Here is a 14,219-nt window from a genome sequence, read left to right on the forward strand (position 1 = left end):
TGTTTTCTTACTTTGGCTTAAAAAATGAATCTATTTTGCTTCCAAATTATGTCCTTCTCAAAGTATTTCACTTTACTGTTGGGAGATATATTTGAATTCTGGAATCATTTATAAGTGGGTATGTTGCAGGTTCTTTTTTTATCTTTTTTTTTTTTAACTGAGACAGGGTCTTGCTATGTTGTCCAGGCTGGTCTCAAACTCCTGGGCTCAAGCAATCCTCTCGCCTCAGCCTCCCAAAGTGCTGGGATTACAAGCATAAGCCACCATGCCTAGCTGTTTCAGGGTTTTTTTTATTTTATTTTATTTTCTAAACAGAGTCTCGCTCCATTACCCAGGCTGGAGTGCAGTGGTGTGATCTCAGTTCACTGCAACCTTTGCCTCCTGGGTTCAAGGGATTCTTGTGCCTCAGCCTCCTGAGTTGCTGGGATTACAGCATGAACCACCACGTCTGGCTAATTTTTGCATTTTTAGTAGAGATGGCGTTTCACCACGTTGGACAGGCTGGTCTTGAACTCCTGACCTCAAGTGATCTACCTGCCTTGGCCTCCCAAAATGCTGAAATTACAGGCGTGTGCCACCGCGCCTGGCCTGTTCCAGGTTCTTGATAACAGTAGTTAGTTGCATTTGAAAAACATTTTCCATTTCAGGCATACATATGTTCAAAACCAGCAAAATGTAGAATAAAAATGTGAGTTTTCTATGCTAAAATTCTTATTAAAACTTCTAGTAATACTATTTTTCACCATCCCTTTGTTATAAATTATATATACTTTTGATCTAATATATACATTATAACATGTGCAGAAATAAATATTAAAAGGGATGATAAAAGTGTATTTAAAAACAATATTCTTACATTGTTTTAAATAAAATATATTGTGCTTTTTAAATAATTCAATGACTTTCAAACAATTCTCATACTCCATAGGTTCACCTAGATCTAGTGAAAGAAACTAACAAAATCAAGTCAACAAAATCGTTACAAATATTAAATATTATAAAAGGAGAAAAAGCCAGGATGCTAAGATGGCGAATTAACACTATGGAATCAAAAGGGTGGACAACACTGCTACTTTATATACGGATTAGAGAGGGTCTCAGAAGAAAAGCCAACAATGTAGAAGTCTAGAAGTTAAAAGTGGCCTAGCTCCCAAGGAGAATGCTACAGGAGTGGCCAATGGAATAAATGGCTGAGGTGGAATGCAGAACATGTAACTGGAGACAAAAAAGTCAGGGCACACAAAGCCCAAGGCATTAGAAGATTAATCTACTTCAGTGTTGAAACACTGAAAACACTGGCAAAATTGAAGGTAGGTAAGCAGGTAAAAAGTCTGAGAGAAAAAGCAATGCAGTTTAGCCAGATGGCAGAAGCTTAAAGGGAACAGGGTGTTTGCAGGCAGAAAAGGAAGCGGTGGGTGGAGCAAGGAGAACAGTGATCCCCGCTTCAGTCCAAATGCCTAGGGGTAAGAGAACTGCATGGGACACAGGAACCTCAGGGGCCAGCTGGGCTTCACTGAAGGTTAGAAAGTGGAGGTAACATTCAGAGAAGAGACTGATAATAATGAGGAATCTGATAATTATAAAAAGAGTTCTAGAGTTTATAATGAAGGGCTGGGGGACAGGGAGGGGTGCAGGGTGGAGACAGTCCAGTTAAGGAAGGTATAATAGAACAGGATAAGACAAGAGTTTGGGAGAAAATGGATGACTGGAGAGATGTGCTTCTGGTGGTGACTGAGGCATAATGGAATCTGTCCTCAGTCTGAATGGAGGAGGAAAGGCAATTTTCTGGAGATATGATCCCTAATAACACTGCAGTGATTAAAACAACTGTTAATAGCTTTTTTAAGAAAAGTATATTTCACTTCCTGCTCTATCACTTGCAGAATCAGATACAACATCCAGATTTCATTTTCCTTATCTCTAAAATAGAAATAACCATGATGCTTTTCTACTTGCCAGAGGTATTATGAAAGCTGGACAAAATTATAAGCTAGGGGCATTGTACAGTGAAGCATTAGACCTCCCAAAGACTTCTAAGATATCAAAGTGCAGTTTTGCTAATTATTCTATAATTCTAACATTCAGGATTCTACACCTGAGTCTAAAAAACACCCAAAATAATAAATAGTAATGAAAAGACATTTTTTCACCAAAAATTTTTACCAAAACCATCCATCATTTTTTATAGTCACCAATAAAGAATAATAAGGTTTGCCCCATTTTTTCCAAACAGATACAAACTTATCTCCAAAATTTCACTTCTCAATTGTTTAAAGAATCACACATGGACATAAATAGTAAAATAAAACTGTCTTACCTAAACCATATAGCGCAATCTTTGTGCTTCCTTTTTGAAGCAAAACCGGACTAATGTCTATTTTCTCCACGGACATTGAACGTCCAAAGTGATTTACAAATCCAGCACAACTTAAAATGTCCAAGGCACAAAGTGCATCTGCCTATGCAAAATAATTTCAAAGAATGTTAGTGCGTATGTAAAAGTAAGTATCTGCATGAATATCATATCACCTGGTTAAAAGCATACTCCATATACTACTTACAAAAACATAGATGAGGACAGTGTCTTCTCAAAACAAAATTACAACAATAAAAGTATTTTCTACATTTTTTGTACTACAAATCACCTACAGCAACTGGAATCACATGCCAAATGCAAAGCTAATTATCTCATCAAAACTTATGATGTCTTGGCCACAAAAAAATAAAAATCAGCCATGAGATAAATGCTTTGTAATATTAAGCAACCCTCTTAAAGCCTGGGGAAAAAAGACCATAGATAATCAGTGATTCATAACATTAATGACCAGATAAAATGAAAAAATACTTTGAATGTAGGATCTCTAGTCTTACTTCCATACCAAACAGGTAATAAGATAATCTAATTTAGATTTAAAGATGTTCATGAACAATCATTTCCTAAAAGTGAGATTTTATAGGACAGTTATAAAAACACTGGCAAACTGTAAAGCACTATACAGATGTTAGGTGTTCACTCCTACCCATGGCTTCTTATTGTTAACATAAGCATTAATGAAATAAAAGCATAGCTCATACACCAATTCTTATTCCAGATTTTTAAAAAATCTAAAAAGCAGTATAAAAGCTTGTATGAATGTGAAAAGTCAACTTGACTTTTTGACTCAATTTGACTACACACTGAGAAAAAGGGAAGGCATGCTTTCCACAAACTAAACTGATCATTTCCAAAATTCCAACAAACTGTAAGAACACAATAATTACCCCCGTGGGATCGTCATGATTGCCATGAATACTGAACACTGGAATTGAAATGTTGAGGTTGCCATCTTGATAGTTCACCCATGGAAACCTTAAAAAAAAAAAAAAGTTACTTAAAATTTCTACAAGGGACAAAAGCTGTTTTCCCTAAGATTCTCCTCCAAAATATTAATGCGATCATAGGCAAACTGCATGATCTACATTGGCATATGACCACTAGTTTAGAGCTTTAAAAAATAAAATCATAGGCCACAATTCATTTCAATTAGTTTGAAAATATCTCAAAGCACTGCATTTTAAAGAAACCCCAACTATAATAAACAGTGCTTGTGGTATGTATGAGTAGTATATCTAATTAATGAAAAGTTAATAAGCCTTCAAAATTTTAAAAACTTAGCATATGGGTTTTATTCGTAGTGGAGGGAGGGAAGAAAATCCATATACTTCACAATCCCAAAGAGGTAGATTAAAACTCCCAGCTCTATCACTTATTACCTGTGCAAATTAAAGTCTCCTGTCAGCCCCTGCCCCCAGCCATCCAGCTCCCCTTCTCAGAGGCAAATAATGTTAGCAATTTCTAGTGCATCTTTCAAAAGGATCCTATACCTATACACACAAATAAATAGATTTTCTTTCTCCTTACATAAATGATAGAAAAATACAGATTTCTGCATCCTGCTTTTATCACTCAACATATTTTAGAAATCATTCCACATCAGTACACGAAGACCTTTCTTCTGCTCTGTCAGCCACACAGTACTCCATTGCATGGATTACCACAATGTGTTTGAGCAGTTCCCTACCAATGGACATTTAGATTCTTTTCAGTCTTGTTTTACAAACAATGCTACAGTCAGTAATCTTGTACAAAGTAATCTTGTACAGTGAGTAATCTTGTTGCCCTGGTGAGTCGACCTATAAAGGAATACCTGGAAGGGAATTGTTAGGTCAAAGAGTACATGTATTTGTAATTTTGACAGGCACTGCCAATTTCCCACCATAGGGATTTACACATAATGCAATGGCAATGCACAAGAGGGACAGTTTCCCCCTACCTCACTAACATAGTATGTCATCCAGCTCTTAAATCTGTGCTAGTGGTTCTTAATGCTAGCAGCATGTTGGAATTATCTTAGGGATCTTTTAAGAAATGCCAATGCCCGTGACATACTTGGAGAGACTCTAAGTCAGTTGGCCTGGAGAGGGGGCATCCATATTTTTAAAGGTTCTTAGGTAACTGTACTGTGCACTCAGGATTGAGAGTCACAGACCTATGCCAACCTTATAGGAGAAAAATATTTCAGTATAGCTCTGTCTTTTTCTTATGAGATCAAACTTTTAAAAATACGTTTAGGCCAGATGCGGTGGCTCACATCTGTAATCCCAGCACTTTGGGAGGCCAAGGTGGGCAGATCACCTGAGTTCAGGAGTTCAAGATAAGCCTGGCCAACATGGTGAAACCCTGTCTCTACTAAAAACACAAAAATTAGCTGGGCATGGTGGCACGTGCCTGTAGTCCCAGCTACTTGGGAGACTGTGGCAGGACAAGTGCTTGAACCTGGGAGGCGGAGGTTGCAGTAAGCTGAGATCGCGCCACTGCACTCCAACCTGGGCGACAAAGCGAGACTCTGTCTCAAAAAAAATAAATAAATAAAGTTTAAATGTCATGTTATTTCCTATTCTGTGAAGTACGTCCATATTCTTTATTTATTACTAACTCATGAATTTTATTGTCTTGAAAGAACTGCTTACTGGGGAATTCAGCCTTAATTTGAAATTGGTTGCAAATATTCTTCCCGATTGAACTGTGACTTCTGGCTTTGCTTCAGGCAGTTTTTGGCATGCAGAAATTTATTTTTGCAAAGACAAATGTATGAATCTTTTATGGCTTCTAGGTCTTGTAACATACTTAGAAGCCTTTCCCACATCTAGATTTTTAAAATATGTGTAACAGTTTCTCCTAGTAGTTTTACTGAATCCATTATTTCCCCTACATTGTGAGACAGTGACCTTCATCAAATACTAAATTCCTACATGTATTTGAGGCTATTTGTGGAGTTTCTATTCTCTTTCACTTACCTATCTACCAATTCATGAGCCATACCACATTTTCAACTACTACAGCATTGTTATACTTCAAATCTAATTGGCTACTACTCCTTAGCAGTCTTCTTTTTCGGGATTTCCCTATCTTTGCCTATTTTCTTTTTTTTTTTTTTATATTATACTTTAGGTTTTAGGGTACATGTACACAATGTGCAGGTTTGTTACATATGTATCCATGTGCCATGTTGGTGCGCTGCACCCATTAACTCGTCATTCAGCATTAGGTATATCTCCTAATGCTGTCCCTCCCCCCTCCCCCCACCCCACAACAGTCCCCGGAGTGTGATGTTCCCCCTCCTGTGTCCATGAGTTCTCATTGTTCAATTCCCACCTATGAGTGAGAACATGTGGTGTTTGGTTTTCTGTCCTTGCGATAGTTTACTGAGAATGATGTTTTCCAGTTTCATCCATGTCCCTACAAAGGACATGAACTCATCATTTTTTATGGCTGCATAGTATTCCATGGTGTATATGTGCCACATTTTCTTAATCCAGTCTATCGTTGTTGGACATTTGGGTTGGTTCCAAGTCTTTGCTATTGTGAATAGTGCCACAATAAACATACGTGTGCATGTGTCTTTATAGCAGCATGATTTATAGTCCTTTGGTATATACCCAGTAATGGGATGGCTGGGTCAAATGGTATTTCTAGCTCTAGATCCCTGAGGAATCGCCACACTGACTTCCACAATGGTTGAACTAGTTTACAGTCCCACCAACAGTGTAAAAGTGTTCCTATTTCTCCACATCCTCTCCAGCACCTGTTGTTTCCTGACTTTTTAATGATGGCCATTCTAACTGGTGTGAGATGGTATCTCATTGTGGTTTTGATTTGCATTTCTCTGATGGCCAGTGATGATGAGTATTTTTGCATGTGTTTTTTGGCTGCATAAATGTCTTCTTTTGAGAAGTGTCTGTTCATGTCCTTCGCCCACTTTTTGATGGGGTTATTTGTTTTTTTCTTGTAAATTTGTTTGAGTTCATTGCAGATTCTGGATATTAGCCCTCTGTCAGATGAGTAGGTTGTGAAAATTTTCTCCCATTTTGTAGGTTGCCTGTTCACTCTGATGGTAGTTTCTTTTGCTGTGCAGAAGCTCTTTAGTTTAATTAGATCCCATTTGTCAATTTTGGCTTTTGTTGCCATTGCTTTTGGTGTTTTAGACATGAAGTCCTTGCCCACGCCTATGTCCTGAATGGTATTGCCTAGGTTTTCTTCTAGGGTTTTTATGGTTTTAGGACAAACCTGACAAAAGCAAGCAATGGGAAAAGGATTCCCTATTTAATAAATGGTGCTGGGAAAACTGGCTAGCCATATGCAGAAAGCTGAAACTAGATCCCTTCCTTAGACCTTATACAAAAATTAATTCAAGATGGATCTTTGCCTATTTTCTACATGAACTGTAAACTGGAAGATTAAATTATCCAAAATGTAACACAAAGAGGTAAAGTTATGGGCAATATTTTTTTAATAGTATGCTATATAAATGATATTCAGAAAGAAAAGGAAAAGAATATTTGAAAACATAATGAATAGGAATTTCCCCAAGTTGCTGAAAAAGAATAATATTACATTAAAATATACGATAAAGCCCACGCAGGACAAAAAGAATTAAATCCACAGCTAAATAAGACTGCAACATGTTAAGAACAACGAGAAAATCTTAATAGTTACCCAAGTATTGTCTTTATGCTAGTCACTACTCTAGGCATTTTTCTTATCATCTCAATCTTCTCAACTCTGTAAGATTGGCACATTTCTTTCCCATGTTATGAAGGCCAGAACTAAGGTAGAGTGGTTAAGTGACTAACATAGTTTTACAACTACTAAATGACAGAACCAGGATTTGAACTCAGACTGTTTTATACCAGAACCCATGCTCTTAATCACCATGCTAAACTTTCTAGCAACTCAACTAACAGTAGACTCCTCAATAGCAACAAAAAATAACAGTTTACCACTCACTGACACTCCATGAAGAAACTACTGAAAACTGTACTTTAGAAAGAAGAAAACTGAATCTACACAAAAGAAATGAAATACAAGAAACAACAGTGAGCAAAGAAATAGGTAAACACGTATATAGGGTGGGGAAACAGTTTTCAAAACAGAATGCAGTTTGAACATAAGATGAAAGAAAGAAAACACTAAAGTTTAAAAATGTCCCAGCTGGGTGTGGTGGCTCACGCCTATAATCTCAGCACTTTGGGAGGCCGAGGCAGGAGGATCACTTGAGGTCAGGAGCTCAAGACTAGCCTCACCAACCTGGTGAAACCCCGTTTCTACTAAAAACACATAAAAAAATTAGCTGGGCATGGTGGTGCACACTTGTAGTCCCAGCTACTCAGGAGGCTGAGGCAGGAGAACTGCTTGAACCTGGGAAGTGGAGGTTGCAGTGAGCCAAGATCATGCCTCTGCACTCCAGCTTAGGTGAGAGAGTGAGACTCCTTCTCAAAAATAAAAAATAAAAATGTCCCAAGTTTTAGATTTGAATAGAAGGAGGGTAGAGACATTGATCACAATTTTGAAAAACAAGGACAAAGTTAAGTATTATACAAATCTTTTAAAACTCAATTATATATGCAGCCAAACCATCAGTCAAGGGGAAAGTGAACATAAACATTTTCATGTGGACAAAATCTCAAAAAAAAAATTTACCTCCCAATATAAAGTCACACTTTAAAAACTAAAGAAATAAATATGGGCTGGGCATGGTGGCTCACAACTGTAATCACAGCACTTTGAGAAGCTAAGGTAGGAGGATTGTTTGGGCCCAGGACCAGCTGGGCAACACAGTGAGACCCCATCTCTACCAAAAATAATTTCTTAAAAATTAGCTGGGTGTGGTGGCTGATATGCTTTGGCTCTGTGTCCCCACCCAAATCCCATCTTGTAGCTCCCATAATTCCCACGTGTTATGGGAGGAACCTCATGGGAGATAATTGAATCATGGGGGCGGGCCTTTCCTGTGCTGTTCTTGTGATAGTGAATAAGTCTAAAGAGATCTGATGGCTTTAAAAATGGGAGTTTCCCAGCACAACCGCTCTCTTTGCCTGCCATCATCCATGTTAAGACGTGACTTGCTCCTCCTGCCTTCAGCCATGATTGTGAGGCCTCCCCAGCCATGTGGAACTGAAAGTCCATTAAACCTCTTTCTTTTGTGAATTGCCCAGTCTCAGCGGGTGTGTCTTTATCAGCAGCATGAAAACAGACTAATACAGTGGCACATGCCTGTAGTCCCAGCTACTTGGGAGGCTGAGGCAGGAAGATAGCTTGAACCCAGGAGGTTGGGGCTGCAGTGAGCTATGATCATGCCACTGCACTACAGCCTATGCAAGAGAGCCAGACCCTGTCTCAAAAGCAAAAATTAAATAAATAAATAATCAATAAATAAACAAACATGAGTATGTCTATTCTCATGGGTTAGTATATACACATATTTTTCTTAGCTCTGTCCACTGAGAGCCTAGAAGCAACAATACAATAGTAATGTGCACATGTAACATCCAGATCTTAGTTTCCAAATACCATTCTCCGAAAGGAACCAGGGCTCCTTGAAGAAATGGTTGAGTCTGAAGCTAAGAAAGACAAAGTAAAAAATCAGAAGAAAAGGTGGGATATATCAAAAGGATACAGGAGCCAATCTCAAAAAGAGCCCAATGGCTAAAGCTGGAACAATTTAAGCCACAAGTAAATTATGATAGTATTAAATTATAACCCAAAGAAAAAAATGAGTTTCTACTGATATAGACAACTGAATAAGCAAATGTGGGATAAGAGACAAATCTTCCTTACAAAAGAATCCCAATTAATACATGAAGAAAGAATATAGGAAATAGAAAATCACAATTAGAATATCACAGTTATAACTGTTGTAGGTAAGATCCACTGATGAATCTAAAATTAATGAACAAATTTAAGGAGGAACAGAAAAGTCGCACAGCCTCAAAATATCTACCCTAAAATATTTATTAATTACTTTGGTGGTTTTAACTTATGTCCATCAGAAGTGGAAACTTAACTCCCCTCCCTTTGAGAGTAAGCTGGACTCAGAGACTCAATTCTAACCAACAGCATATGGAAAGGAAAAAATAATGACTTTACACTCGAGAAACCTGGCAGAGACCAGCTTAACCAAGTGATCAAGGTTAAAATCACCAGTGATAAATCAGGTTGATCTCATGCACCTCCTGATGTGATGCGACTGAAAGGGTATTTCACTTCTTGAATATTCTCCCGAAACCTGTAATCCCAATCTAATCATAGAAAGCAAGAGAAAAATCCAAATTGAGGGACATTCTACAAAATACCTGACCTCTTTATAAGTATCAGGGTCATGAAAGACAAGGAAAGACAGAAAACCTGACACGGGCTGAAGAAATTAAGGAATTTTCTACTAAATGCAAAGTGAGATCCTGTACAATGTTTAAGACATAATGGGCCGGAAGCGGTAGCTCACGCCTGTAATCTCAGCACTTTGGGAGGCCAAGGCAGGTGGATTACCTGAGGTCTGGAGTTCAAGACCAGCCTCGCCAACATGGCAAAACCCTGTCTCTACTAAAAATACAAAAAATTTGCCAGGCGTGGTGATGGGCGCCTGTAATCCTAGCTACTCGCCTGTAATCCCAGCTACTCAGGAGGCTAAGGCAGGGAGAACTGCTTGAACCCAGGAGGCGGAGGTTGCAGTGAGCCAAGCTCATGCCACTGCACTCCAGCCTGGGCAACAGAGCGAGACTCCATCAAAAAAAAAAAAAAAAAAAAAAAAAGAAAAGAAAAAACACATGATGGTATTTTTATAATATAGGGATTGACAAATATCATAAATAGTCCCAAAGGCACAAATGGAAAAAAAGAAAAACCAATAGATTTAACTACATAAAAATTAAATATTTCTGTCAACAAGAGTCCATAAACAAAGTCAAAAGACAAGCCATTGATTGGGAAAAAATGTATGTATCACAAAGGTTTACTAATTAGAATATATAAGTAACTTCTGCAATTCAGGTAGAAAAACAAACAAAAAAATCTCAATTTTTAAAATAGGCAGAAGATATGAACAGGAGAGGATACCAAAATGTACAATATAAACCTGAGAAGATATTCAGTCCCACCGTATTTTTTTTTTTTTTTTTTTGAGATGGAGTCTTGCTCTATCACCTAGGCTGGAGTGCAATGGCACAATCTCGGCTCACTGCAACCTCTGCTTCTGGGGCTCAAGTAATCCTCCCACCTCAGCTTCCAGAGTAGCTGGGTCAGTCCCACTATTAATTAGGAAAATATAAATTAATACGATGATGCACACAAAATTCAAAGAATGATATTTACTAAGAAAATAGCTTATATGGAAGGCAAAACAGTTGTGTGTTTACGTGTCTTATACAGCAAATACCATACACAAGTAATCACTCACTCAAGTAAATAAATATACTTACTTACTAAAACCAAAGTTGACTGACTGATCACTGAGAATTTCAAACTGGACAGGCCGATCACCCATACAATATTTTCTTAATAACTCGAGGCAGGTATGTAATGTTTTTCTTGAGGGCTTATTTTCATGAAAAAGATCACCACCTAACAAAATAAAATCCACCTGACCAACAGAAAAAGGTGTTAAAATTAGTATGTTTTACAGGTAAAATTTTTGTAAACTACAGATGAAAGAGATAAAAAAAAAAACTCACAAAAGACACTATTATGTATGGCAACTTAAAAATTTACATTTTATTTATTCAAAGGGACTTTCAATCTGGTAATTAATCTGACTCTAATTTAGCTGACTAAGCTATCTTCAAAAAAGCCACCTTCCAATTACACCAAGTCTCTGATTCAGGTTATACAAGGTGATCATATTTTTTCTATTATTTGAATCAAACATAAACTTAGCACTTTAACAGAACGTATGGGAAGAGATACCAAATTCAATCCAAATCATTCATTTAATTCATTCAGCATTTATTTACAGAATTCCTACAGGTTCCAGAAGCTCAAAAAATAGCAATCTACAAAATAGATTATATCCCTGCCCTGATTAAATACTGACTCTATGCAAGACCCTCTACTGAGTCCTGAGGATACAATGATGAATAAAATATGATCCCTATCCTAAATATGTTCAGACTCTAATGGAAGAGGCAAACTGTTATACATCTAAGCATAAGTCAAACTCTGGGGTGCACTAGAATGGACATGTAAGCAACCAGCAGCAGAGATGACTACGATGAATTTGAACTCAAGGGAGGACAATTCACCTGAGGACACAAGGTCTAGAAGGGATGAACTAACATGGTGGCATAGTAGTTGCACTAGGAAGATAAATGATTGTGAGGAAGAGAATTCTAGGAATAACTTCAGTGAAGGAGGGAAATCATACAGAAAAAGTCTAACACAGGCTTTCAAGACGTATATGATGCACCTTAAGAAACTTAAGTTCTTAATCACACAAAAGAACATAAGGTAGAGATCACTGTGCGTATGGTCGTTAGGGTAACTTTAATAAAAATGTGAGGTTTAAGCTAGGCCTTCCAGAATGAACACTATTTGAGTAAAAGGAAGAAAATGATCACAATCAAAGGCATGGAAGAAACAAAACAAAAACAACAAACCAAATGAAAAACATACTGGGGTGAAAAGAAGTTGTTGCTTAATGGGTGTCATTTTTGCAAGATGAGAGTAATTCTGGAGATTGATTGCACAGCAATATGAACATATTTAACACTATTGTACTATACACTTAAAAATGGTTAACAAGGGAAATTTTATGTTATGTATTTAATATATTTTGCCATCATTCAAACATTTAAAAAAAATTTTTTAAACTGGCTGGCAGTGACTCCAGGAAATATTGAAAAGAACACGACTCACTTCTGTGGTATTCTTGCCAAAAGTGCAGAATCTGAACCTAATCATGAGGAAATACCACATATAGCCAATTTGAGGAAGATTCTATAAAATAACTGGCCTGTGTACTCTTCAGAATATTAGGGTCAAGAAAAACAAAGGCAAGGCAGATTCAGGAAAATGTACCAGATTAAAGGAGACAAAGAGACATGGCAACTAAATGCAATATGGAAACCTGGACTGGATCCTGGACACCACCAACCAGCCTCCAAAGTGCTATAACAGACATTACAGGGACAATTGGCAACATCTTAACATTATATAACAGCACTGAATCAATACTAATTTCCTGGTTTTCTATGATTATACATGCGGTTTACTCTCAAATGGTTCAGGAAAAAAATAGTGTGTATTTGTAAAGAGAGGATAAAGCAAATGTGACAAAATGTTAGAAAACCTGGGTGACGGGTAAGGAATTCCATGCACTATTCTTGCCAACTTTTCTGTGAGACTGATGTTGTTTTAAAAAAAGACTCCAAGAAACTAGGGAACAGAACTAAGACTGGCTAGTGGGCATGGGCCCACATAATAAGGGACTTAAAAGTCAGGAAGAATTTAGACTTCAATAATAAGAAATATTAAATACAAATCAAGAGAATGAGTAAATATAATACGCATCTAGAATTCCCTACCTGGGGTTATGGGGGGTTGGAACAGTTACAATTAAGGAACACAGGGAAGGAAAATAGTGGAAGCAGAAGTGAAGGAAAGGGCAAAGTAGAAGTAAGTAGCTTACACTCAGGAGAAGATTGTTTTAGGGCTCAAGAGTTAAAAAAGAAAGAGCACATGCAGGATTCTCTGACAGGAAACAGACCTCCTTTGGCCACAAGTTTTTTTGCCTTCAAAGAAGGAAAAATGCACCTTACATTCTATTATTGAAAAGTCAAAAAAGAACAGATGCTGGTGAAATTACAGAGAAAAGGGAATACTTATACACTGATGGTGGGGGTGTAAACTGGTTCAACCATTGTGGAAAGCAGTGTGACGATTCTTCAAAGAGCTAAAAATGGAACTACCATTTGACCCAGCAATTCCATTACTCGGTATATACCCAAAGGAATATAAATCCTTCTACCATAAAGACACAGCACACATATGTTCACTGCAGTACTATTCACAATAGCAAAGACATGGAATCAACCTAAATGCCCATCACTGGTAGACTAGATAAAGAAAATGTGATACATATAAACCATGGAATACTATGCAGCCATTAAAAAGAACCAGATAATGTCCTTTGCAGGGACACGGATGGAGCTGGAGGCCATCATTCTTAGAAAACTAATGGAGGAACAGAAAAATCAAATACTACTTCTCTCTTATAAGTGGGAGCTAAATGATGAGAAGACATGGACACAAAGAGGGGAACAACAGACACTGGGACCTACCAGAGGGCAGATGATAGGAGGAGGGAGAGGATCAGGAAAAATAACGAATGGGTACTAGGATTAATACCTGGGTGCCAAAATAATCTGTACAACAAATCCCTGTCAGATGAGTTTACCTATATAACAAACCTGCACATGTACCCCTGAACCTAAAATAAAAGAAAGAATCCATCCATTGCCTCACTTAATTAAGAAATTTAAAATATGTATACCCACTGCTTTCTGATTCTTTCTAAGCACTAAGATATAGCATGAACAAACAAAAGATTTTCACTCTCATGGAGTTTTCCTTCCAGTGAAAACAGACAATAAACAAGTAAATAATTCAATAAATTATTTCAGATAGTGCTATTAAAAATATGCTATGAAAAAAATAAAGCAGAGTAATGTGATAAAACAGTGCTTGGAAGTATCAGGGAAGACATCTCCAAAAAGGTAAGACTTGAACTCTCAGAAGTCGGCCCCACCAAGATCAATGTGCTCCAAGCAGAAAGAACTAGATGTGCAAGGGCCTCAGAATAGAACATGCCGGTGTGGATGTAGCATTGTAAATCAGGCAGAGAGTAGTA

At 37.5% G+C, this 14,219-nt stretch overlaps 1 protein-coding gene across 6 annotated transcripts in view; it reads right to left on the minus strand.

Moving 5' to 3' along the window:
• The window catches only part of MRE11 (MRE11 homolog, double strand break repair nuclease), a 111,172-nt gene that overhangs the window by 69,982 nt on the left and 26,971 nt on the right, over nt 1-14,219 (minus strand). For all 6 annotated transcript variants that reach the window (XM_055283298.2, XM_055283296.2, XM_055283300.2 and 3 more), the window contains exons 4-6: nt 10,795-10,955; nt 3,262-3,349; nt 2,318-2,459 (exon numbers count right to left, since the gene is read on the minus strand). In XM_055283298.2, coding sequence (XP_055139273.1) covers nt 2,318-2,459; nt 3,262-3,349; nt 10,795-10,955 — 391 coding nt within the window. The remainder of the gene's footprint in view (nt 1-2,317; nt 2,460-3,261; nt 3,350-10,794; nt 10,956-14,219) is intronic.

Source organism: Symphalangus syndactylus, chromosome 6 (assembly GCF_028878055.3).
Source record: "Symphalangus syndactylus isolate Jambi chromosome 6, NHGRI_mSymSyn1-v2.1_pri, whole genome shotgun sequence".
Taxonomy (NCBI): Eukaryota; Metazoa; Chordata; class Mammalia; order Primates; family Hylobatidae; genus Symphalangus; species Symphalangus syndactylus.